This window comes from Salmo salar, chromosome ssa23 (assembly GCF_905237065.1).
Source record: "Salmo salar chromosome ssa23, Ssal_v3.1, whole genome shotgun sequence".
Classification (NCBI taxonomy): domain Eukaryota; kingdom Metazoa; phylum Chordata; class Actinopteri; order Salmoniformes; family Salmonidae; genus Salmo; species Salmo salar.
In genome coordinates this window covers 45286669-45313259 of record NC_059464.1, presented here as the reverse complement: position 1 = coordinate 45313259, position 26591 = coordinate 45286669, and the positions used below count along the sequence as shown (strand labels likewise).

The window sequence follows — 26591 nt, the reverse complement described above, 5'->3', positions numbered from 1 at the left end:
TAACAGAGTACACAATTATCTAGTGCAAGAGGCTGAGAACCTAATCAAAATTTTATCACCACACCGGGGGGATAATGACATCGACCATAACTAGCTCATCATTGAGCTTCTCTCTTATATAATGTATTATAATAATCATTATTAAAAGTGTGGACGTTTTACATAGAATCCTCATTGGAGGCCGCTGCGTAATGGTGATTGGGAGTCTAGCAATGTTTGAGTCTTGGGATGGGAAATAAATATGTTTTGAATTCTAACTTTATTTTTCCAGTCTCTATTAGTGCTTCTGCTAAAGTGTGTTTGTTCTTCTATTGAAGGTATCAATAGGTTACTGGGAAATGGGACATATGAGGCTGCATTTCCTCCGCACGAGGTAAGAACATTGTTAGCCTCTCGCGATAAGAGAGTCTGCTAAATGATTAAAATACAGTGGCTTATGAAAGTATTCACCCCCCCTTGGCATTTTTCATATTTTGTTGTCTTACAACCTGGAATTAAAATGTATTTTTTGGGGGGGTTTGTATCATTTGATTTACACAACATGCCTACCACTTTGAAGATGCAAAATATTTTTTCTTGTGAAACAAACAAGAAATAAGACAAAAAAAGAGAAAACCTGAGCGTGCATAACTATTCACCCCCCCTAAAGTCAATACTTTGTAGAGCCACCTTTTGCAGCAATTACAGCTGCAAGTCTCTTGGAGTATGTCTCTATAAGCTTGGCACATCTAGTCACTGGGATTTTTGGCCATTTTTGGCCCAAGTCAAAACTGCTCCGGCTCTTTCAAGTTGGATGGGTTCCGCTGGTGTACAGCAATCTTTAAGTCATACCACAGATTAAAATCAAATCAAATTTTATTTGATCTGCATGGTTAGCAGATGTTAATGCGAGTGTAGCAAAATGCTTGTGCTTCTAGTTCCGACAATGCAGTAATATCCAACGAGTAATCTAACCTAACAATTTCACAACATTTACCTTATACACACAAGTGTAAAGGAATAAGAATATGTACATAAAAAAATATATGAATGAGTGATGGTATAGAACGGCATAGGCAAGATGCAGTGGATGGTATAGAGTACAGTATATACATATTAGATGAGTAATGTAGGGTATGTAAACATTATATAAAGTGGCATTGTTTAAAGTGGCTAGTGATACATTACATCAAGATGGCAAGATGCAGTAGATGGTATAGAGTACAGTATATACATATGAGATGAGTAATGTAGGGTATGTAAACATTATATGAAGTGCATTGTTTAAAGTGGCTAGTGATACATTTATTACATCCATTTTTCCATTATTAAAGTGGCTGGAGTTGAGTCAGTATGTTGGCAGCAGCCACTCAATGTTACTGATGGCTGTTTAACAGTCTGATGGCCTTGAGATAGAAGCTGTTTTTCAGTCTCTCTGTCCCTGCTTTGATGCACCTGTACTGACCTCGCCTTCTGGATGATAGCGGGGTGAACAGGCAATGGCTCGGGTGGTTGTTGTCCTTGATGATATTTTTGGCCTTCCTGTGACATCGGATGGTGTAGGTGTCCTGGAGGGCAGGTAGTTTTCCCCCGGTGATGTGTTGTGCAGACCTCACTACCCTCTGGAGAGCCTTACGGTTATAGGCGGAGCAGTTGCCGTACCAGGCGGTGATACAGCCCGACAGGATGCTCTCAATTGTGCATCTGTAAAAGTTTGTGAGTGTTTTTGGTGACAAGCCGAATTTCTTCAGCCTCCTGAGGTTGAAGAGGCGCTGCTGCGCCTTCTTCACCACACTGTCTGTGTGGTCGGACCATTTCAGTTTGTCCGTGATGTGTACGCCAAGGAACTTAAATCTTTCTACCCTCTCCACTACTGTCCCATCGATGTGGATAGGGGGGTGCTCCCTCTGCTGTTTCCTGAAGTCCACGATCATCTCCTTTGTTTTGTTAACGTTGAGTGTGAGGTTATTTTCCTGACACCACACTCCGAGGGCCCTCACCTCCTCCCTGTAGGCCGTCTCATTGTTGTTGGTAATCAAGCCTACCACTGTAGTGTCGTCTGCAAACTTGATGATTGAGTTGGAGGTGTGCATGGCCACGCAGTTGTGGGTGAACAGGGAGTACAGGAGAGGGCTGAGAACGCACCCTTGTGGGGCCCCAGTGTTGAGGATCAGCGAGGTGGAGATGTTGTTACCTACCCTCACCACCTGAGGGCGGCCCGTCAGGAAGTCCAGGACCCAGTTGCACAGGGCGGGGTCGAGACCCATGATCTCGAGCTTGATGACGATGGTGTTAAATGCTGAGCTGTAGTCGATGAACAGCATTCTCACATAGGCATTCCTCTTGTCCGGTTGGGTTAGGGCAGTGTGCAGTGCGATTGCGATTGCGTCGTCTGTGGACCTATTGGGGCGGTAAGCAAATTGGAGTGGGTCTAGGGTGTCAGGTAGGGTGGGGGTGATATTGTCCTTGACTAGTCTCTCAAAGCACTTCATGATGACGGAAGTGAGTGCTACGGGGCAGTAGTCATTTAGCTCAGTTGCCTTAGCTTTCTTGGGAACAGGAACAATGGTGGCCCTCTTGGAGCATGTGAGGACAGCAGACTGGGATAAGCATTGATTGAATATGTCCATAAACACACCATCCAGCTGGTCTGCGCATGCTCTGAGGACGCGGCTGGGGATGCCGTCTGGGCCTGCAGCCTTGTGAGGGTTGACACGTTTAAATGTTTTGCTCACGTCGGCTGCAGTGAAGCCCGCAGGTTTTGGTAGCGGGCCGTGTCAGTGGCACTGTATTGTCCTCAAAGTGAGCAAAGAAGTTGTTTAGTCTGTCTGGGAGCAAGACGTCCTGGTCCGCGACGGGGCTGGTTTTCCTTTTATAGTCTGTGATTGACTGTAGACCCTGCCACATACCTCTCGTGTCTGAGCCGTTGTCTGAGCCGAGCCGTTGTACTTTGTCTCTATACTGACGCTTAGCTTGTTTGATTGTCTTGCGGAGGGATTAGCTACACTGTTTGTATTTGGTCATGTTTCCGGTCACCTTGCCCTGATTAAAAGCAGTGATTCTCAATTGGATTGAGGTCTGGGCTTTTACTAGGCCATTCCAAGACATGTAAATGTTTTCCCTTATCTTCTTTGGGATAGGGTGCAGTATTTTCACGGCCGGATAAAAAACGTACCCGATTTAATCTGGTTACTACTCCTGCCCAGAAACTAGAATATGCATATAATTTGTAGATTTGGATAGAAAACACTCTAAAGTTTCTAAAACTGTTTGAATGGTGTCTGTGAGTATAACAGAACTCATATGGCAGGCCAAAACCTGAGAAGATTCCATACAGGAAGTGCCCCTGTCTGACAATTTGTTGTCCTTCTGTTGCATCTCTATCAAAAATACAGCATCTGTGCTGTAACGTGACATTTTCCAAGGCTTCCATTGGCTCTCTAAAGCCGCCAGAAAGTGGAATGGGGTGTCTGCTGTCTCTGGGCAAAGAACAGCAGCAGAATTTGTTAGTGGTGAGCCTGGGGACAGTGAGACTGAGATGTGCGTTCACGAGACTACTCCATTTTTTTCTTTCAGCCTTTGAATGAATACAACGTTGCCCGGTTGGAATATTATCGCTATTTTACGAAAAAAATCGCATAAAAATGGATTTTAAACAGCGTTTGACATGCTTCTAAGTACGGTAATGGAATATTTTGCATTTTTTTGTCACGAAATGCGCTCACGCATCACCCTTCAGATAGTGACCTGAACGCACGAACAAAACGGAGCTATTTGAATATAACTATGTATTATTTGGAACCAAAACAACATTTGTTGTTGAAGTAGAAGTCCTGGGAGTGCATTCTGACGAAGAACAGCAAAGGTAATCCAATTTTTCTAATAGTAATTCTGAGTTAAGGTTGTCCCAAACTTGGTGGGTGTCAAATTAGCTAGCCGTGATGGCCGAGCTATGTACTCAGAATATTGCAAAATGTGCTTTCGCCGAAAAGCTATTTTAAAATCGGACATAGCGATTGCATAAAGGAGTTCTGTATCTATAATTCTTAAAATAATTGTTATGTATTTTGTCAACGTTTATCGTTAGTAATTTAGTAAATTCACCTGAAGTTTTCGGTGGGTATGCTAGTTCTGAACATCACATGCTAATGTAAAAAAGCTGTTTTTTGATATAAATATGAACTTGATTGAACAAAACATGCATGTATTGTATAACATAATGTCCTAGGAGTGTCATCTGATGAAGATCATCAAAGGTTAGTGCTGCATTTAGCTGTGGTTTGGGTTTATGTGACATTATATGCTAGCTTGAAAAATGGGTGTCTGATTATTTCTGGCTGGGTACTCTGCTGACATAATCTAATGTTTTGCTTTTGTTGTATTTATATCAAAAACCAGCTTTTTACATTAGCATGTGACTAGCATGTGACTAGCATTCCCACCGAACACTGCTGGTGAATTTACTAAATTACTCACGATAAACGTTCACAAAAAACACAACAATTATTTTAAGAATTATAGATACAGAACTCCTCTATGCACTCACTATGTCCGATTTTAAAATAGCTTTTCGGTGAAAGCACATTTTGCAATATTCTCAGTAGATAGCCCGGCATCACAGGGCTAGCTATTTAGACACCCAGCAAGTTTAGCACTCACCAAAGTCAGATTTACTATAAGAAAAATGTTATTACCTTTGCTGTTCTTCGTCAGAATGCACTCCCAGGACTTCTACTTCAATAACAAATGTTGGTTTGGTCCCAAATAATCCATTGTTATATCCAAATAGCGGCGTTTTGTTCGTGCGTTCAAGACACTATCCGAATGGCAAAGAAGGGTGACGAGCACAGCGCATTTCTTGACAAAAAAATTCTAAATATTCCATTACCGTACTTCGAAGCATGTCAACCGCTGTTTAAAATCAGTTTTTATGCCATTTTTCTCGTAAAAAAGCGATAATATTCCGACCGGGAGTGGTGGTTTTCGTTCAAAGAGAGGGAAAATAAAAACATCTCGTGCCCTCGTGCACGAGCCTCAGTCTAATGGTCCTCTGACAGGCCACTATCCAAACGCGCTAATGTGTTTCAGCCTGGGGCTGCCTCGATATCATTCAGCTTTTTCCCGGGTTCTGAGAGCCTATGGGAGCCGTAGGAAGTGTCACGTTACAGCAAAGATCCTCAGTCTTCAATAAAAAGAGCCAAGATGAACAACAACTTGTAAGACAGGCCACTTCCTGTTCAGAATCTTCTCAGGTTTTTGCCTGCCATATGAGTTGTGTTATACTCACAGACACCATTCAAACAGTTTTAGAAACTTTAGGGTGTTTTCTATCCAAAGCCAATAATTATATGCATATTCTAGTTACTGGGCAGGAGTAGTAACCAGATTAAATTGGGTACGTTTTTTATCCGGCCGTGTAAATACTGCCCCCTATCCCCAACAGGTTAAGGGGCTTCATAGCAAAGGGGGTGAATACATACCCCCTTTCAGTTTTTTAGTAATTTTTTTCATTTCACTTCACAAATTTGGACTATTTTGTGTATGTCCATTACATGAAATCCAAATAAAAATCAATTTAAATTACAGTTTGTAATGCAACAAAATAGGAAAAACACCAAGGGGGATGAATATGTTTGCAAGGCACTGTATAAATGCTGTCTAGACATACCCCTTGTTTGGTGTGTTTCATGTGGCGTAGTCGGCATGTTTTGATTTATTCAGAACTCCACCTGTTACATAAGGCTCTTTGCTTCTGTTTTAGGGTGGATACAAAAGTATGGGATTAGGCTAGTGTCTACCTGTCTCCCAGAAATATACAATATATACGTTTATTTGTCTCTTTCACTCATGTGAATTCTCTGCGTTTTCTGTTTCTGTCCCTGGACGGCTATAGAAGAGTTGGCTACAGCCCCATACAGTATGAACTAGGCTAGGCATCACTATTTACCTGTCTTCCAGTAATGTTAATTGTGTTCTGTGTTCTGTACTTCTTTTTTTCAGGGTGGATACAAGAGCAGACACCCTATTAAGACCCACGGTGCCCAGAACCACAGACACCTGCTGTACGAGAGGTGGGCTCGCTGGGGCATGTGGTACAAGTACCAGCCTCTCGACCTTATCAGGTAACCACTGGTGTGTGCCTGTGTGTGTGTCTGTGTGTGTGTGTGTGGAGTCTGTATTATGAGCCCGGGCTCTCCTCTCTGGCTCCAGACATGTCATTTTTCAGGAATAAACTTCTCCACAGGAAACCCCAGGCTAACTTTCCTTCTCAGGAGTCGTTTCTGAATTAAATAGAGTGGCTAGGTCTGATCTGTTCCAATTTAAAAGTCGACCCACAACCACGGGAGGCCGGGGAGTTTTTGCTACTCTGTCTTCTCATTGGACTTCTTTCCTCTGCATTTCATACAACTAGGTCTAAACAAGTCAAATTTAGAAGTCCACTCCAGTCGTGAGGTTTCTTGTTCATTGGACTTATTTTCTCTGCATTTAACACAACTGAAATACAGCTGTACAGTAGGTGTGATCACCTAGTTGGGAGGTTTTTTGCTAGTCTATCTTTTTAGTTGGATTCGTTCAACCCTGATTGACGAAATGTTGGCGTGAGATGCATGTGGCGGATGAATCAGAATTAGTTGGGTAACATAGATAATTAAGATGTTTTATTTGCATAATATGCTTATGTGAGATACTTGTCATATGTGAATGTATCTGTTAAACCATGTGAAGGGATGCGTGATTAATGGGGAACCAATTACTTGTCTCCACAATGTCTGTGCGCAAGTCACTCCCTCCTTTGGCATTGGGGGAAGGTGTATGGCAGTGTCTGGACCATTGTATGTCCCCTCTGATGTTGCACTTATCTTGGGATAGTGTATGACCTAGAGGCTCACTCCCCTCAGTGAGCTTGTCCAGGAGTGGAGTCAAGAGGGGGTTTACTTGAGATGGGAATATCTAGAGTTGTCAATTGATTTATGCCATTGGATGAGCTAATGGTTCTGTTCTACACCGTACCAGGGAGAGACAGTTCCAGTTTGGAGTAGGAGGACCAGACACTGGTCTATACAATGAAAACTGTTGACACAGCAGTTGCTGTCTGCTATGTTTTATATATATCTTTCATACAAAACTTAACCTTGTGACCCATTCTATGTATCTGTGGTTCGTCATGTACGTTGAGAGGGGTGTATCTTGGCTATAAAAGATCTTTGTACTTTTGTGTAATCACTTTTCAATGGTTCATTAGAGATAGCGCATCATTGAAAGTCAAGTGCTTTTGAAAAAGCTCTTAATTATTAAAGATGTACTTTAAGTATAACTCTGACTGGTGTGTGAAGTTTGTAACTCTCCTCATTTGGTAATGCAGAAATTAGCCACCACATGCATTAAAATTGTTAGTTGTGCATCCAAGATCACCTACTTGTATGTGCTGGAATTCCTTCACTTTCTATGAATAGTTTTCTCGTCCATCCACCTATAATAGAAACACGACATATGTGCATAATATACTTATTTTAATTCATGGACTTCTTTCCTGTGTCACTTACACCAGATAGGTGCAGTGAAATGTGTTGTTTTAGCAAATTAGGTGCCTTGCTCAAGGGCACATTGGCAGATTTTTCACCTTGTCGGCTCAAGTATTCGAACCAGTGACCTTTCCGTTACTGGGCCAACACTGTCCCTGCTGCCGTTAGGGGGTCCAATTGCATTAATCCATGTCGGGGAGTTTTTGCTAATCTATCCTCTTTATTGGACTTGTTCCCTGCCACGCCTGTTCCTTGTCTGGTTTGTTACAAAGTATTTGTTCCCTCCCACGCCTGTTCCTTGCCTGGTTTGTTACAAAGTATTTGTTCTCTCCCACACCTGTTCTTTGCCTGGTTTGTTACAAAGTATTTGTTCCCTGCCACATCTGTTCTTTGTCTGGTTGGTTACAAAGTACTGGTTCCCTACCACGCCTGTTCTTTGCCTGGTTTGTTATAAAGTACTTGTTCCCTGCCACGCCTGTTCTTTGCCCGGTTGGTAACAAAGTAATTGTTCCCTGCCACGCCTGTTCCTTGCCTGGTTGGTTACAAAGTATTTGCTCCCTACCACGCCTGGTTGGTTACAAAGTACTTGGTCCATGCCACACCTGTTCTTTGCCTGGTTGGTTACAAAGTATTTGTTCCCTGCCACGCCTGTTCTGTGCCTGGTTGGCAAATACAGCCGGGTCTGAATTTCAAGGTCGACCATGTTAGGAAGCTTTTGCTAATTTATCTTGTTCATTGGACTCTCCTCTCCAGGCGTTACTTTGGGGAGAAGATTGGGCTGTACTTTGCCTGGCTGGGTTGGTACACTGGCATGCTGATCCCTGCAGCTCTGGTGGGTCTCCTCGTCTTCCTCTACGGATTCCTTACCATGGACACCAGCCAAGTCAGGTCAGTCAGGACACACCACACTGCATCCCAAATGATACCCTCTTCCCTTTGACCCGAGCCCTTATAGGCATCCCAAATGATACCCTCTTCTCTTTGACCCGAGCTCTTATAGGCATCCGAAATGATACCCTCTTCCCTTTGACCCGAGCCCTTATAGGCATCCCAAATGATACCCTCTTCCCTTTGACCCGATCCCTTATGAGCAACCCAAATGATACCCTATTCCCTTTATAGTGCACAACAGAGCCTATGGGCCCTAGTCAAAAGTCGTGGCACTATAAAGAGATTAGGGTGCCAGTCAGGACACCCAACAACTCTCAATGATATTGTTATTGTTCTGGCAGTGTATACAGCCTGCAGATTTGAAAGGGTTTACATTAACCCTATGCCTAACCTTAACCCTAAATTTAACACCCCTAACCCCCTAACCTTGAACTTCAATTTAGCACCCCTAACCTTAACTTTAATACATTTCGATCTCTTTATGCCTGATCTCTATGTCTGGTTCAATTGTTTATGAAGTTATCCTATGTCTGTCCCTTCAGTAAAGAGATCTGTGAGGCCAACACTACTATCATGTGTCCTATGTGTGAGGAGAACTGCAACCCCTGGAAACTCAGTGACAGCTGTGTCTATGCAAAGGTCAGTAATTAGACCATAAATCTATTCTGTTCTATTCTGTTATGTTCTATTCTGTTCTATTCTATTAAGTTCTATTCTGTTCTATTTCACCCTGTTAGCTCAGAGTGGAATATAATAGCTGTGTCTATGCAAAGGTCAATTAAATGCTAATCTCTCTTAACAGTTTGAGATCGCTAACATAAATGTGCTAGCTAGCCACACAACATTTGGTGGCTTCCGAGATTAGTAAATCCCCTGAGGAATTAGAGCTAACAGGTTTAAAAATAGAACGCTATGCTGGTATGCTGTAGGTGTAGAAGTACTGTAGTAAACAGAAGTACTACTACAGTTAACTAGTACTATTACTGTCCCTGAGAATCAAATCACACAACTGTTATCTAGTGCTATTTAGATGCACTATTGTAAAGTGGTTGTTCCACTGGATATCATAAGGTGAATGCACCAATTTGTAAGTCGCTCTGGATAAGAGCGTCTGCTAAATGACTTAAATGTAATGTAATGTCTATTACTGTCCCTATTGCTGTCCCTGAGTATCAATCACACAACAGTTAACTAGTACTATTACTGTCCCTGAGTATCAATCACACAACAGTTAACTAGTACTATTACTGTCCCTGAGTATCAATCACACAACAGTTAACTAGTACTATTACTGTCCCTGAGTATCAATCACACAACAGTTAACTAGTACTATTACTGTCCCTGAGTATCAATCACACAACAGTTAACTAGTACTGTTACTGTCCCTGAGTATCAATCACACAACAGTTGATGCATATTATTGTTAAGCTATGCTGAGCAGTCATGACAGGAATGCTTAATGCAGGGTTATTCAAATCTTACCCTATGAGGTCCAGACTACTGCTGCTTTTAGGTTCTGCATGATAATGAATCGCACCTAGCTGGTGTCCCAGGTCTAAATCAGTCTCTAATTAGAGGGGAAGAAAGAACAAAAGTAGTGGAAGTGGCTTCAAGGTCCAGAGTTGAATTTGAAGGGTTTAACGGCTGTATGACCTGCCGTAGCGGATGTGGATGTGATGTGGATGTATTTTCATGCAGAAGTGAAGTGGGCAAAACTGGTTGAAAAGGACATCATTACAATCAGTTTTGTTTTGCTGTGATATTATATTGTAAATGTTCGAGTAATGGTGCCCCATTCCAGAAGGTAATAATAACAATATGCCGTCTACCAGATGCCTTTATCCAAAGCGATAGTCATGCAAACATTTTTATGAGAGTATTGATTATTCAGTCTCTAGAATTTGCTTGAAAAAATGCTTGCTTTTTCCACTGCAGTTCTGACATTTTGCATGGCAATTTGTGATGATGTTTTGTCAAATTTGCCACAGATATGCACTGACGGGCGGGACATTGTGTTGACGTGTCACTTTCTTTAACAATTTCATGTTGTAAAAGTGTGGTGATTGGTTAAAATTGGAGCCCTCATGTTGGAGTGTGATGATCAGACAGTTTTATGTGTAATGTTGTGATGATTTGACCGTTTTTGTTTTTTTGTGGTTATTGTGCCCTGATTGGTGAAATGTGCAAGCAGTCACATAATATGCAGGGAGATGATTTAGCAACAAAAAAATTAATCTTCAAGTGCAGAATCTCAAAATCCTGGATTGACTGATTATTAACCAGTTACAATGAATGGAACTGGAAGAAAATTGTTTATGTAGATCAAAGTGTTTTTCTGCAGGTGACCCATCTCTTCGACAATGGAGGAACTGTGTTCTTTGCTATCTTTATGGCAATATGGGGTAGGTAAAGAGATTATTTGGTATTTTTCTGTGGCCTCTCTCTCTCTTTCTCTCAGCCTTTTCTATTACTGTTGTGGAAAAGTAGAAATCAATCAATCAATCAAATGTATTTATAAAGCCCTTTTATGATACACTGAACAAAAATATAAACACAACATGTAAAAAGTGTTGGTACCATGTTTCATGAGCTGAAATAAATGATCACAGAAATCTTCCATTCGCACAAAAAGCTTATATCTCTCGAATGTTGTGGACAAATTTTAGCATTTCTCCTTTGCCAAGATAATCCATCCACCTGACAGGTGTGGCATATCAAGAAGCTGATTAAACAGCATGATCATTACACAGGTGCACCTTGTGCTGGGGACAATAAAAGGCCACTCTAAAATGTGCAGTTATGTCACACAACACAATGCCACAGATGCCTCAAGTTTTGAGGGAGCGTGCAATTGCCATGCTGACTACAGGAATGTCCACCATTGAATGTTCATTTCTCTACCATAAGCCGCCTCCAATGTCATTTTAAAGAATTTGGCAGTTGTCCAACCGGCCTCACAACAGCAGACCACATGTAACCACACCAGCCCAGGACCTCCACATCCGGCTTCTTCACCTGCGGGAACGTCTGAGACCAGCCACCTGGACGCTGATGAAACTGTGGTTTTGCACAACCGAAGAATTTCTGCACAAGCTGTCAGAAACCGTCTCAGGGAAGCTCATCTGCGTGCTCGTCGTCCTCACCAGGGTCTTGACTTGACTACAGGTCGGCATCGTAACCGACTTCAGTGGGTAAATGCTCACCATCGATGGCCACTGGCACACTGGAGAAGTGTGCTCTTCATGAATGAATCCCGGTTTCAACTGTACCGGGCAGATGGCAGACAGTGTGTATTGCGTTGTGTGGGAGAGCGGTTTGCTGATGTCAGCGTTGTGACCAAGTGCCCCATGGTGGCGGTGGGGTTATGATATGGGCAGACATAAGCTACGGACAACAAATACAATTGCATTTTATCAATGGCAATTTGAATGCATAGAGATACCATGAAGAGATCCCGAGGCCCATTGTCGTGCCATTCATCCGCCGCCATTACCTCATGTTTCAGCATGATAATGTATGGCCCCATGTTGCAAGGATCTGTACATAATTCCTGGAAGCTGAAAATGTGCTAGTTCTTCTATGGCCTGCGTACTCACCATACAGGTCACCCATTGGGCATGTTTGGGATGCTCTGGATCCAGCAACTTCGCACAGCCATTGAAGAGGAGTGGGACAACATTCCACAGGCCACAATCAACAGCTTGATCAACTCTGTGCGAAGGAGATGTGTTGCGCGGCAAATGGTGGTCACACCAGATACTGACTGGTTTTCTGATCTACGCCCCTACCTCTTTTTTTTAAGGTATCTGTGACGAACAGATGCATATCTGTATTCCCAGTCATGTGAAATCCATAGATTAAGGCCTAATGAATGTATTTCAATTGACTGATTACCTTCTATGAACATTAACTCAGTTAAATCTTTGAAGTTGTTGCGTTTATTTTTATGTTCAGTGAATTTGGAGTCCCTAAAGCTTAAAAAAAAAAGATATTAGCTCAGTTGCATGATCCAACGGCACAATAGCTTTGGTTATTTTCAATCATTTGTGGGCAAATACACACAGACACACCATTTACCATTACACCACTGTAACAGTTTTCCACATTGAATCTATTTATAGCAAAACTGATCCTTTTAGAGCTGAACACGGCTCCAAGTCAACCAAATAACATATTCACCTGAGAAATCAACACAATAGCTGGAGAGCATTTTACATACAGTAGAAAGTACATTTACATGTACATTTTAGTCATTTAGCAGACGCTCTTATCCAGAGCGACTTACAGTAGTGAATGCATACATTTTTTTTTCTGTGCTGGCCCCCCGTGGGAATCGAACCCACAACCCTGGCGTTGCAAACACCATGCTCTACCAACTGAGCTACCAATTCACTTTAAAATACATCTAGAATGTGAATGACTCTACTTCTCCTTTATCATTTACGTAATAAGGCATTTTTATTTTGCGAACATATAGGGTCCATAACTAAAATATATACAGTATATACAGTACCAGTCATACGTTTGGACGTACACTACCGTTCAAAAGTTTGGGGTCACTTAGAAATGTCCTTGTTTGAAAGAAAAGCACATTTTTTGTCCATTAAAATATCATGTTGTAAATGACTATTGTAGCTGGAAACAGCAGATTTTTTTATGGAATGTCTACATAGGCGTACAGAGACCCATTATCAGCAACCATCACTCCTGTGTTCCAATGGCACGTTGTGTTAGCTAATCCAAGTTTATCATTTTAAAATGCTATTTGATCATTAGAGTGTCTAGTTTGAGAAACAAACGCCTCACAAGTCCTCAACTGGCAGCTTCATTAAATAGTAACGGCAAAACATCAGTCTCAATGTCAACAGTGAAGAGGCGACTCCGGGATACTGGCCTTCTAGGCAGAGTTCCTCTGTCCAGTGTCTGTGTTCTTTTGCCCATCTTAATATTTTATTTTTATTGGCCAGTCTGAGATTTTTCTTTGCTACTCTGCCTAGAAGGCCAGCATCCCGGAGTCGCCTCTTCACTGTTGATGTTGAGACTGGTGTTTTGCGGGTACTTTTTAATGAAGCTGCCAGTTGAGGACTTGTGAGGCATCTGTTTCTCAAACTAGACACTCTAGGCCTCCCACTCCTCTTTCTATTCTGGTTAGAGCCAGTTTGCGCTGTTCTGTGAAGGGAGTAGTACACAGCGCTGTATCAGATCTTCAGTTTCTTGACAATTTCTCGCATGGAATAGCCTTAATTTCTCAGAACAAGAGTAGACTGTCGAGTTTCAGAAGAATGTTCTTTGTTTCTGGCCACTTTGAGCGTATAATCGAACCCACAAATGATACTCAACTAATCTAAAGAAGGCCAGTTTTATTTCTTCTTTAATCAGTACAACAGTTTTCAGCAGTGCTAACATAATTGCAAAAGGGTTTTCTAATGATCAATTATCTTATTAAAATTATAAACTTGGATTAGCTAACACAACGTGCCATTGGAACACAGGAGTGATGGTTGCTGATAATGGGCCTCTGTACGCCTATGTAGATATTCCATAAAACATCTGCCGTTTCCAGCTACAATAGTCATTTACAACATTAATAACGTCTATACTGTCTTTCTGATCAGTTTGATGTTATTTTAATGGACAAAAAATTAGCTTTTCTTTCAAAAACAAGGACATTTCTAAATGACCCCAAATTTTTGAACTGTAGTGTACCTACTCATTCAAGGGTTTTTCTTTATTTTCACTATTTTCTACGTTGTAGAATAATAGTGAAGACATTAAAACTAAGAAAAATACAACTGGAATCAGGGAGGAACCAAAAAAGTGTTAAACCAATGAAAATATGTTTTACATTTGAGATTCTTCAAAGTAGCCACCCTGGTAACTCTAATGAACTTATCCTCTGCAGCAGAGGCAACTCTGGGTCTTCCATTCCTCTGAAACAAAGTTCAATGTTCTTGAAATTTTCCGTATTGACTGACCTTCATGTCTTAAAGTAATGATGGACTGTCGTTTCTCTTTGCTCATTTGAGCTGTTCTTGCCATAATATGGACGTGGTCTTTTACCAAGTAGGCTATCTTCTGTATATCACCCCTACCTTGTCACAACACAACTGATTGGCTCAAACGCATTGAGAAGGAAATCAATTCCACAAATTAACTTTTAACAAGGCACACCTGTTCATTGAAATTCATACCAGGTGACTACCACATGAAGCTGGCTGAGAAAATGCAAAGAGTGTTCCAAGAGTGTGCAAAGCTGTCATCAAGGCAAAGGGTGGCTACTTTGAAGAATCTAAAATCTAAAATATATTTTGATTTGTCTAACACTTTTTTGGTTACTACATGATTCCATATATGTTATTTCATAGTTTTGATGTCTTCACTATTATTCTTTAATGTAGAAACCCTTGAATGAGTAGGTGTGTCCAAACTTTTGACTGGTACTGTGTATATAAAAAAAAGTTGTGTATTTTCATCTAGTGTCAAACTGATATTTAGAAGATTTGTACCATTGAAGACAGTGTTACAATTATCCCTGCAGCCTGTTACAATTAACCCTGCAGCCTGTTACAATTAACCCTGCAGCCTGTTACAATTAACCCTGCAGCCTGTTACAATTAACCCCACAGCCTGTTGCAATTAACCCTGCAGCCTGTTACAATTAACCCCACAGCCTGTTACAATTAACTTCACAGCCTGTTACAATTAACCCTGCAGCCTGTTACAATTAACCCCGCAGCCTGTTACAATTAACCCCACAACCTGTTACAATTAACCACGCAGCCTGTTACAATTAACCTCGCAGCCTGTTACAATTAACCCCACAGCCTGTTACAATTAACCTCACAGCCTGTTACAATTAACCCTGCAGCCTGTTACAATTAACCCCGCAGCCTGTTACAATTAACCCCGCAGCCTGTTACAATTAACCCTGCAGCCTGTTACAATTAACCCCACAGCCTGTTACAATTAACCTCACAGCCTGTTACAATTAACCCTGCAGCCTGTTACAATTAACCCCGCAGCCTGTTACAATTAACCCCACAGCCTGTTACAATTAACCACGCAGCCTGTTACAATTAAACTCGCAGCCTGTTACAATTAACCCCGCAGCCTGTTACAATTAACCACGCAGCCTGTTACAATTAACCTCGCAGCCTGTTACAATTAACCCTGCAGCCTGTTACAATTAACCCTGCAGCCTGTTACAATTAACCTCGCAGCCTGTTACAATTAACCCTGCAGCCTGTTACAATTAACCTCGCAGCCTGTTACAATTAACCCTGCAGCCTGTTACAATTAACCCTGCAGCCTGTTACAATTAACCCCACAGCCTGTTACAATTAACTTCACAGCCTGTTACAATTAACCCTGCAGCCTGTTACAATTAACCCCGCAGCCTGTTACAATTAACCCCACAGCCTGTTACAATTAACCACGCAGCCTGTTACAATTAACCCCGCAGCCTGTTACAATTAACCCCACAACCTGTTACAATTAACCACGCAGCCTGTTACAATTAACCTCGCAGCCTGTTACAATTAACCCCACAGCCTGTTACAATTAACCCCACAGCCTGTTACAATTAACCACGCAGCCTGTTACAATTAACCTCGCAGCCTGTTACAATTAACCCCGCAGCCTGTTACAATTAACCACGCAGCCTGTTACAATTAACCTCGCAGCCTGTTACAATTAACCCTGCAGCCTGTTACAATTAACCCTGCAGCCTGTTACAATTAACCTCGCAGCCTGTTACAATTAACCCTGCAGCCTGTTACAATTAACCTCGCAGCCTGTTACAATTAACCCTGCAGCCTGTTACAATTAACCCTGCAGCCTGTTACAATTAACCCCACAGCCTGTTACAATTAACTTCACAGCCTGTTACAATTAACCCTGCAGCCTGTTACAATTAACCCCGCAGCCTGTTACAATTAACCCCACAGCCTGTTACAATTAACCACGCAGCCTGTTACAATTAACCTCGCAGCCTGTTACAATTAACCCCACAGCCTGTTACAATTAACCACGCAGCCTGTTACAATTAACCTCGCAGCCTGTTACAATTAACCCTGCAGCCTGTTACAATTAACCCCGCAGCCTGTTACAATTAACCCTGCAGCCTGTTACAATTAACCCTGCAGCCTGTTACAATTAACCCCACAGCCTGTTACAATTAACCTCACAGCCTGTTACAATTAACCCTGCAGCCTGTTACAATTAACCCCGCAGCCTGTTACAATTAACCCCACAGCCTGTTACAATTAACCACGCAGCCTGTTACAATTAACCTCGCAGCCTGTTACAATTAACCCCGCAGCCTGTTACAATTAACCACGCAGCCTGTTACAATTAACCTCGCAGCCTGTTACAATTAACCCTGCAGCCTGTTACAATTAACCCTGCAGCCTGTTACAATTAACCCTGCAGCCTGTTACAATTAACCCTGCAGCCTGTTACAATTAACCTCGCAGCCTGTTACAATTAACCCTGCAGCCTGTTACAATTAACCCTGCAGCCTGTTACAATTAACCCTGCAGCCTGTTACAATTAACCCCACAGCCTGTTACAATTAACCCTGCAGCCTGTTACAATTAACCCCACAGCCTGTTACAATTAACCTCACAGCCTGTTACAATTAACCCTGCAGCCTGTTACAATTAACCCCGCAGCCTGTTACAATTAACCCCACAGCCTGTTACAATTAACCACGCAGCCTGTTACAATTAACCTCGCAGCCTGTTACAATTAACCCCACAGCCTGTTACAATTAACCACGCAGCCTGTTACAATTAACCTCGCAGCCTGTTACAATTAACCCTGCAGCCTGTTACAATTAACCCTGCAGCCTGTTACAATTAACCCTGCAGCCTGTTACAATTAACCCTGCAGCCTGTTACAATTAACCTCGCAGCCTGTTACAATTAACCTCGCAGCCTGTTACAATTAACCCTGCAGCCTGTTACAATTAACCTCGCAGCCTGTTACAATTAACCCTGCAGCCTGTTACAATTAACCCTGCAGCCTGTTACAATTAACCCCACAGCCTGTTACAATTAACTTCACAGCCTGTTACAATTAACCCTGCAGCCTGTTACAATTAACCCCGCAGCCTGTTACAATTAACCCCACAGCCTGTTACAATTAACCACGCAGCCTGTTACAATTAACCTCGCAGCCTGTTACAATTAACCCCACAGCCTGTTACAATTAACCACGCAGCCTGTTACAATTAACCTCGCAGCCTGTTACAATTAACCCTGCAGCCTGTTACAATTAACCCCGCAGCCTGTTACAATTAACCCTGCAGCCTGTTACAATTAACCCTGCAGCCTGTTACAATTAACCCCACAGCCTGTTACAATTAACCTCACAGCCTGTTACAATTAACCCTGCAGCCTGTTACAATTAACCCCGCAGCCTGTTACAATTAACCCCACAGCCTGTTACAATTAACCACGCAGCCTGTTACAATTAACCTCGCAGCCTGTTACAATTAACCCCGCAGCCTGTTACAATTAACCACGCAGCCTGTTACAATTAACCTCGCAGCCTGTTACAATTAACCCTGCAGCCTGTTACAATTAACCCTGCAGCCTGTTACAATTAACCCTGCAGCCTGTTACAATTAACCCTGCAGCCTGTTACAATTAACCTCGCAGCCTGTTACAATTAACCCTGCAGCCTGTTACAATTAACCCTGCAGCCTGTTACAATTAACCCTGCAGCCTGTTACAATTAACCCCACAGCCTGTTACAATTAACCCTGCAGCCTGTTACAATTAACCCCACAGCCTGTTACAATTAACCTCACAGCCTGTTACAATTAACCCTGCAGCCTGTTACAATTAACCCCGCAGCCTGTTACAATTAACCCCACAGCCTGTTACAATTAACCACGCAGCCTGTTACAATTAACCTCGCAGCCTGTTACAATTAACCCCACAGCCTGTTACAATTAACCACGCAGCCTGTTACAATTAACCTCGCAGCCTGTTACAATTAACCCTGCAGCCTGTTACAATTAACCCTGCAGCCTGTTACAATTAACCCTGCAGCCTGTTACAATTAACCCCACAGCCTGTTACAATTAACCCTGCAGCCTGTTACAATTAACCCCACAGCCTGTTACAATTAACCACGCAGCCTGTTACAATTAACCCCACAGCCTGTTACAATTAACCTCACAGCCTGTTACAATTAACCCTGCAGCCTGTTACAATTAACCCCGCAGCCTGTTACAATTAACCCCACAGCCTGTTACAATTAACCACGCAGCCTTTTACAATTAACCTCGCAGCCTGTTACAATTAACCCCACAGCCTGTTACAATTAACCACGCAGCCTGTTACAATTAACCTCGCAGCCTGTTACAATTAACCCTGCAGCCTGTTACAATTAACCCTGCAGCCTGTTACAATTAACCCTGCAGCCTGTTACAATTAACCCCACAGCCTGTTACAATTAACCCTGCAGCCTGTTACAATTAACCCCACAGCCTGTTACAATTAACCACGCAGCCTGTTACAATTAACCTCGCAGCCTGTTACAATTAACCTCGCAGCCTGTTACAATTAACCCTGCAGCCTGTTACAATTAACCACGCAGCCTGTTACAATTAACCCACAGCCTGTTACAATTAACCCTGCAGCCTGTTACAATTAACCCCACAGCCTGTTACAATTAACCCCGCAGCCTGTTACAATTAACCCCACAGCCTGTTACAATTAACCACGCAGCCTGTTACAATTAACCTCGCAGCCTGTTACAATTAACCCCACAGCCTGTTACAATTAACCACGCAGCCTGTTACAATTAACCTCGCAGCCTGTTACAATTAACCCTGCAGCCTGTTACAATTAACCCCGCAGCCTGTTACAATTAACCCTGCAGCCTGTTACAATTAACCCTGCAGCCTGTTACAATTAACCCTGCAGCCTGTTACAATTAACCCCACAGCCTGTTACAATTAACCTCACAGCCTGTTACAATTAACCCTGCAGCCTGTTACAATTAACCCCGCAGCCTGTTACAATTAACCCCACAGCCTGTTACAATTAACCACGCAGCCTGTTACAATTAACCTCGCAGCCTGTTACAATTAACCACGCAGCCTGTTACAATTAACCTCGCAGCCTGTTACAATTAACCCTGCAGCCTGTTACAATTAACCCTGCAGCCTGTTACAATTAACCCTGCAGCCTGTTACAATTAACCTCACAGCCTGTTACAATTAACCACGCAGCCTGTTACAATTAACCCTGCAGCCTGTTACAATTAACCCTGCAGTCTGTTACAATTAACCCTGCAGCCTGTTACAATTAACCCTGCAGCCTGTTACAATTAACCCTGCAGCCTGTTACAATTAACCCCGCAGCCTGTTACAATTAACCCTGCAGCCTGTTACAATTAACCCCACAGCCTGTTACAATTAACCCTGTGAGAAATACAAGGGGAACATTTCAATTCCACCACTGTCGGTTGAATTGTAAACAACAGGTAGGTCCTAGAAACGTTGTTACAGTGTGTAATGGTAGCAGGTACATGTATGTTGTTTGTATAAAGGTATTATGAATCTACCTCAAATATTATTTTCATAGTAAGTAAAACTCTAAAACTGTTACTTTGTTACCCAGTCTCCCCTACTAATTAAGTCTAATAGTAATTAGTAATGAAACACCCAGGAGGGAGAGGTTGTGTGTGCGTTCATGTGCTCTTTGAGAGGAAACACCCACGCAGTACAGTCTCACACTGATGTTAGCTAACACCGCTCCTGTTGGACTGTGTCCCAGCATCATTCTCTTAACACCCATCCAAAGCAATCTTCCCTCAGCTCTGTCCACACCTCCAGGACAGGAAATGGAAAACATCCAGGATTTGTCCCAAATGGTACCCTGTTCCCTTTATAGTGACCTACTTTTGACCAGGGACCATCGACCATGAGAATAGGGTGCCTTATGGGACCGAGGCACTGACTCCATTACGATCAATAGGAAACTCACTGTAGGCTGCTGCAGCCAAACACGCTGTACTATAGATCCATCCACCAGCATCCACCAGCTAGGCTGGTCTGAATAATCATCCCGTCACTTAGGCTGGTCTGCTGAATAATCACCCCGTCACTTAGGCTGGTCCGCTGAATAATCACCCTGTCAGCTATGCTGGTCATGCTGAATAATCACCCCGTCACTTAGGCAGGTCTGAATAATCACCCCGTCACTTAGGCTGGTCTGCTGAATAATCACCCCGTCACTTAGGCTGGTCTGCTGAATAATCACCCTGTCAGCTATGCTGGTCATGCTGAATAATCACCCTGTCACTTAAGCTGGTCTGCTCAATAATCACCCTGTCAGCTAGGCTGGTCTGAATAATCACCCCGTCAGTTAGACTGTTCTGCTGAATAATCACCCTGTCAGTTAGACTGTTCTGCTGAATAATCACCCTGTCAGCTATGCTGGTCTGCTGAATAATCACCCTGTCAGTTAGGCTGGTCTGCTGAATAATCACCCTGTCAGCTATGCTGGTCTGCTCAATAATCACCCTGTCAGTTAGGCTGGTCTGCTGAATAATCACCCCGTCAGTTAGGCTGGTCTGCTGAATAATCACCCTGTCAGCTAGGCTGGTCTGCTCAATAATCACCCTGTCAGTTAGGCTGGTCTGCTGAATAATCACCCCGGTTCAGGGGAAACTTGCTGGGCTATTGTGACTGGTGTGTCTGGGGTCACAGTAAATGAAACCTCTATTGTGACTGGTGTGTCTGGGGTCACAGTAAATGAAACCTCTATTGTGACTGGTGTGTCTGGGGTCACAGTAAATGAAGCCTCTATTGTGACTGGTGTGTCTGGGGTCACAGTAAATGAAACCTCTATTGTGACTGGTGTGTCTGGGGTCACAGTAAATGAAGCCTATATTGTGACTGGTGTGTCTGGGGTCACAGTAAATGAAACCTCTATTGTGACTGGTGTGTCTGGGGTCACAGTAAATGAAGCCTCTATTGTGACTGGTGTGTCTGGGGTCACAGTAAATGAAGCCTCTATCGTGACTGATGTGTCTGGGGTCACAGTAAATGAAGCCTCTATCGTGACTGGTGTGTCTGGGGTCACAGTAAATGAAGCCTCTATTGTGACTGGTGTGTCTGGGGTCACAGTAAATGAAGCCTCTATCGTGACTGATGTGTCTGGGGTCACAGTAAATGAAGCCTCTATTGTGACTGGTGTGTCTGGGGTCACAGTAAATGAAGCCTCTATTGTGACTGGTGTGTCTGGGGTCACAGTAGACCCGTCTGGTCTCGTAATGGCATCTTTTCAAGTCTCGTTCATCAGTATGGAACAAACGTGTATACACCTGGACAGCAAGTCTAGGTCCAATCAGACTGGTTGTTACAGTGGCAGACTTTTCTAGTGGCAGTGTAGATGAGCAGGAAGCAACAGCTCTGCAGCACATGAGGCTCAGATGAAAAATGGGTCGGCCCATCTGATTGGCTGCTCTTCCTCCTGTACTCCTCTTTAAACAGAGAAGTGGGTCAGTCTATGTTAAACTATATCCTGAACAGGAGACTGCTAAATTAAACAGGCATAGAAAGACTCAAATTCTGCCCAAATCTCGCTGCCGATTCAAAATATTGCTATTTGCATCGGTATTAGAAATCCCCATAATTCTCGTGTATCCAATGTTTCTGTGTTTAGGGAATATGCCATAGAGTTATTCCCCCTCGAGAATTTAAATATCAATGTGGCCCCTCCCACAATTTTCAAAAATATCGACGCTGGGCACCGCCAAGAGACGTCGGGGAACTCCAAGAGACAATATGTAACTTGAACCCTCTGTCTGTCAAGCTGCATTGCAGTTATATTAATCTATTTCTATTTTCTATATACTGGAATAAATCAATTCAGTCATTCCATGGAATGTTGATTGATCCGTGTTCTGTTGGAATGTTGTCCCTGTAGCCACGGTGTTCTTGGAGTTCTGGAAGAGGAGGAGGGCAGAGCTGACTTATGACTGGGACCTCATCGACTGGGAGGAGGAAGAGGTTGGTCTATCCACCAATATCTGCTTTATTAATATGATATCATGTGATACTGGTCATGTATACTACTACTACTACTATACTACTACATAACGTCATTATGTTACGTATGATACGGTCAAGTCATTTAGAAACTATTGATTGGGTAGAGGAAGAGGTTAGCAATATCTGGTATATTAATATGATATGTCAAAGACATGTACATACACAGTACCAGTCAAAAGTGTGGACACACCTACTCATTCAAGGGTTTTTCTTTATTTCTACTATTTTTCTACATTGTAGAATAATAGTGAAGACATCAAAACTATGAAATAACACATATGGAATCATGTAGTAACCAAAAAACTGTTAAACAAATCAAAATATATTTTAGATTTTAGATTCTTCAAAGTAGCCACTCTTTGCCTCGATGAGAGCATTCTCTCAACCAGCTTCACTTGGAATGCTTTTCCAACAGTATTGAAGGAGTTCCCACGTATGCTGAGCACTAGTTGGCTGCTTTTCCTTCACTCTGCGGTCCAACTCATCCCAAACCATCTCAATTGGGTTGAGGTCAGGTGATTGTGGAGGCCAGGTCATCTGATGCAGCACTCCACCACTCTCCTTCTTGGTCAAATAGCCCTTATACAGCCTGGAGGTGTGTTGGGTCATTGTCCTGTTGAAAAGCAAATGATATTCCCACTAAGCGCAAAACAGATGGGATGGTGTATCACTGCAGAATGCTGTGGTAGCCATGCTGGTTAACTGTGCCTTGAATTCTAAATGCATTACTGACAGTGTCACCAGCAAAGCACTCCCACACCATCACACCTCCTCCTCCATGCTTCACGGTGGGAACCACACATGCGGAGATCATCCGTTCACCTACTCTGCGTCTCTTAAAGACACGGCGGCTGGAACCAAGAATCTCAAATTTGCACTCATCAGACCAAAGGACACATTTCCACCGGTCTAATGTCCTTTGCTTGTGTTTCTTTGCCCGAGCAAATCTCTTCTTATTATTGGTGTCCTTTAGTAATGGTTTCTTTGCAGCAATTTGACCATGAAGGCCTGATTCACGCATTCTCCTCTGAACAGTTGATGTTGAAATCGGTCTGTTACTTGAACTCTGTGAAGCATTTATTTGGGCTGCAATTTCTGAGGCTGGTTACTCTAATGAACGTATCCTCTGCAGTAGTGGTAACTCTGAGTCTTCCTTTCCTGTGGCGGTTCTCATAAGAGCCAGTTTCATCATAGCGCTTGATGGTTTTTGCGACTGCACTTGAAGAAACTTTCAAAGTTCTTGAAATTTTCCGGATTGATGGACCTTCATGTCTTAAAATAATGATGGACTGTCGTTTCTCTTTGCTTATTTGAGCTGTTCTTGACATAATATGGACTTGGTCTTTTACCAATTAGGGCTACCTTCTGTATACCCACCCCTACCTTGTTACAACACAACTGATTGGCTCAAACGCATTAAGAATGAAAGAAATTCCATAAATTAACTTTTAACGAGGCACACGTATTAATTGAAATGCATTCCAGGTGACTACCTCATGAAGCTGGTTGAGAGAATGCCAAGAGTGTCATCAAGGCAAAGGGTGGCTACTTTGAAGAATCTCAAAATATAAAATATATTTTGATTTGTTGAACAGTTTTTTGGTTACTACATGATTCCATATGTGTTATTTCATAGTTTTGATGTCTTCACTATTATTCTACAATGTAGAAAATAGTCAAAATAAAGTAAACCCCTAGAATGACTAGGGTGTGTCCAATCTGTTGACTGGTACTGTATGAACACTAGTATTCAGACATTACTCAGTCAGCAATGTCTGGTTGATCCATATTATATGTCATGAACATGTACTTCTGTAGTTATTAAGATACGGTCCTAGTATTGACTGGGTCGGGGTTATTCATGATTGGACCAGTCAGAAATATCAGAGTTATTGATATGATATACTGGAGTGTATGTGTGTTTGTCCCAGGAGAATCTGCGGCCCCAGTTCGAAGCCAAGTACTCCAGAGTAGAGAGAGTAAACCCTATCTCTGGCAAGCCGGAGCCCTTCCAGCCCTTCACTGACAAACTCAGCAGACTCATGGTCTCTGTGTCCGGCATCTTCTTCATGGTAAGACCATGTCATCACATGAGTCATCAGGCTGTACTGTGGATCTGTGCTCAGTGAACACACTGCAGGGTTTGGGTCGATTCCATTTCAATTCAGTCAATTCTGAAAGTAAACTTAAATGCTTTAATTGAAAAGCAATGAAGAAAATTGGATTTGGAATTTTGGTTTATTTTCTAAATTGAATTAATTGAAATGTAACTGACCCCAATCCTGGAATGCTGTTTACTTGTTTACTACCTTTTCAATGTGTAATACGTTAATGAGCTTCTAGCAGCCTGCTACCACCCCCTGGTGGATAGGAGCCAGAAATACAACAGACGCTCTGGAAACAGTGACTGTTGTTGGGGATTGTTTTCCCAGTGTTCCTCATCACTCATCAACAATAGGAAGTGTCTAGAGACCGAGACACGTAATGATGATTCATTGTTTACCAATATGACCAATGAGCATTGTAAACACACAATCCCAGACTACACCCATTATATAAACCAGGTAGTTTGGGTCCTGGATGCTGATTGGCTAAAACAGCATTTGACGCAACAGTATGACCCAAAGACACTTGTTTGCTGTTCTATTTAAATTGGTAACCAGTTTATAATAGCAATAAGGCACCTCAGGGGTTTGTGTGATATATGGCCAATATACCACGGCTAAGGGCTGTATCCAGACTCTCTGTGTTGCCTAAGAACAGTCCTTAGCCGTGGTATATTGGCCATATATCACACCTCCTCAGGCCTTATTGCTTAAAATACTGCTGGCCTCATAACATACATCCTCAGAAGATACTGTAATGATTACAGATATATTTACTCTCTCTCTTTCTCTCTGTCTCTCTCTCTCTCTGCCTCTCTCTCTCTCTCTCTCTCTCTCTGCCTCTCTCTCTGTCTCTCTCTCTGTCTCTCTCTCACTTTCTCTGTCTCTCTCTCTCTCTGCTTCTCTCTCTCTCTCTCTCTCTCTGCCTCTCTCTCTCTCTCTCTCTCTCTCTCTCTCTGTCTCTCGCTTTCTCTCTCTCTCTCTCTCCCTCTCTCTCTCTGTCTCTCTCTTGCTTTCTCTCTCTCTCTCTCTCTCTCTCTCTCTCTCTCTCTCTCTCTCTGCCTTGCTCAATTCAATTCAAGGGGCTTTATTGGCATGGGAAACGTATGTTAACATTGCCAAAGCAAGTGAGGTAGATAATATACAAAAGTGAAATAAACAATAAAAATGAACAGTAAACATTACACATACAGAAGTTTCAAAAGAATAAAGACATTACAAATGTCATATTATGTATATATACAGTGTTGTAACAATGTACAAATAGTTAAAGTACACAAGGGAAAATAAATAACCATAAATATGGGTTGTATTTACAGTGGTGTTTGTTCTTCACTGGTTGCCCTTTTCTTGTGGCAACAGGTCACAAATCTTGCTGCTGTGATGGCACACTGTGGTATTTCACCCAGTAGATATGGGGGTTTATCAGAATTGGGTTTGTTTTCGAATTCTTTGTGGATCTCTGTAATCTTAGGGCAATATGTGTCTCTAATATGGTCATACATTGGGCAGGAGGTTAGGAAGTGCAGCTCAGTTTCCACCTCATTTTGTGGGCAGTGTGCACATTGCCTGTCTTCATTTGAGAGCCATGTCTGCCTACGGCGGCCTTTCTCAATAGCAAGGCTATGCTCACTGAGTCTGTACATAGTCAAAGCTTTCCTTAAGTTTGGGTCAGTCACAGTGGTCAGGTATTCTGCCACTGTGTACTCTGTTTAGGGCCAAATAGCATTCTAATTTGCTCTGTTTTTTTGTTAATTCTTTCCAATGTGTCAAGTAATTATCTTTTTGTTTTCTCATGATTTGGTTGGGTCTAATTGTGCTGCTGTCCTGGGGCTCTGTGGGGTGTGTTTGTGTTTGTGAACAGAGCCCCAGGACCAGCTTGCTTAGGGGACTCTTCTCCAGGTTCATCTCTCTGTAGGTGATGGCTTTGTTATGGAAGGTTTGGGAATCGCTTCCTTTTAGGTGGTTGTAGAATTTAACTGCTCTTTTCTGGATCTCTCTCTGTCTCTCTCTGTCTCT

At 42.6% G+C, this 26591-nt stretch overlaps 1 protein-coding gene across 4 annotated transcripts in view; it reads left to right on the top strand.

Annotated features, from left to right (window-relative positions):
• The window catches only part of LOC106584753 (anoctamin-3), a 95239-nt gene that overhangs the window by 14807 nt on the left and 53841 nt on the right, over positions 1-26591 (top strand). For all 4 annotated transcript variants that reach the window (XR_006761514.1, XM_045706301.1, XM_045706302.1 and 1 more), the window contains 7 exons: positions 318-373; positions 5980-6101; positions 8256-8390; positions 8936-9032; positions 10735-10795; positions 22343-22425; positions 24399-24539. Coding sequence is in view for 3 of the 4 variants with exons in the window: in XM_045706301.1 (XP_045562257.1) it covers positions 318-373; positions 5980-6101; positions 8256-8390; positions 8936-9032; positions 10735-10795; positions 22343-22425; positions 24399-24539 (695 nt within the window). In the remaining variant the exon portion in view is untranslated. The remainder of the gene's footprint in view (positions 1-317; positions 374-5979; positions 6102-8255; positions 8391-8935; positions 9033-10734; positions 10796-22342; positions 22426-24398; positions 24540-26591) is intronic.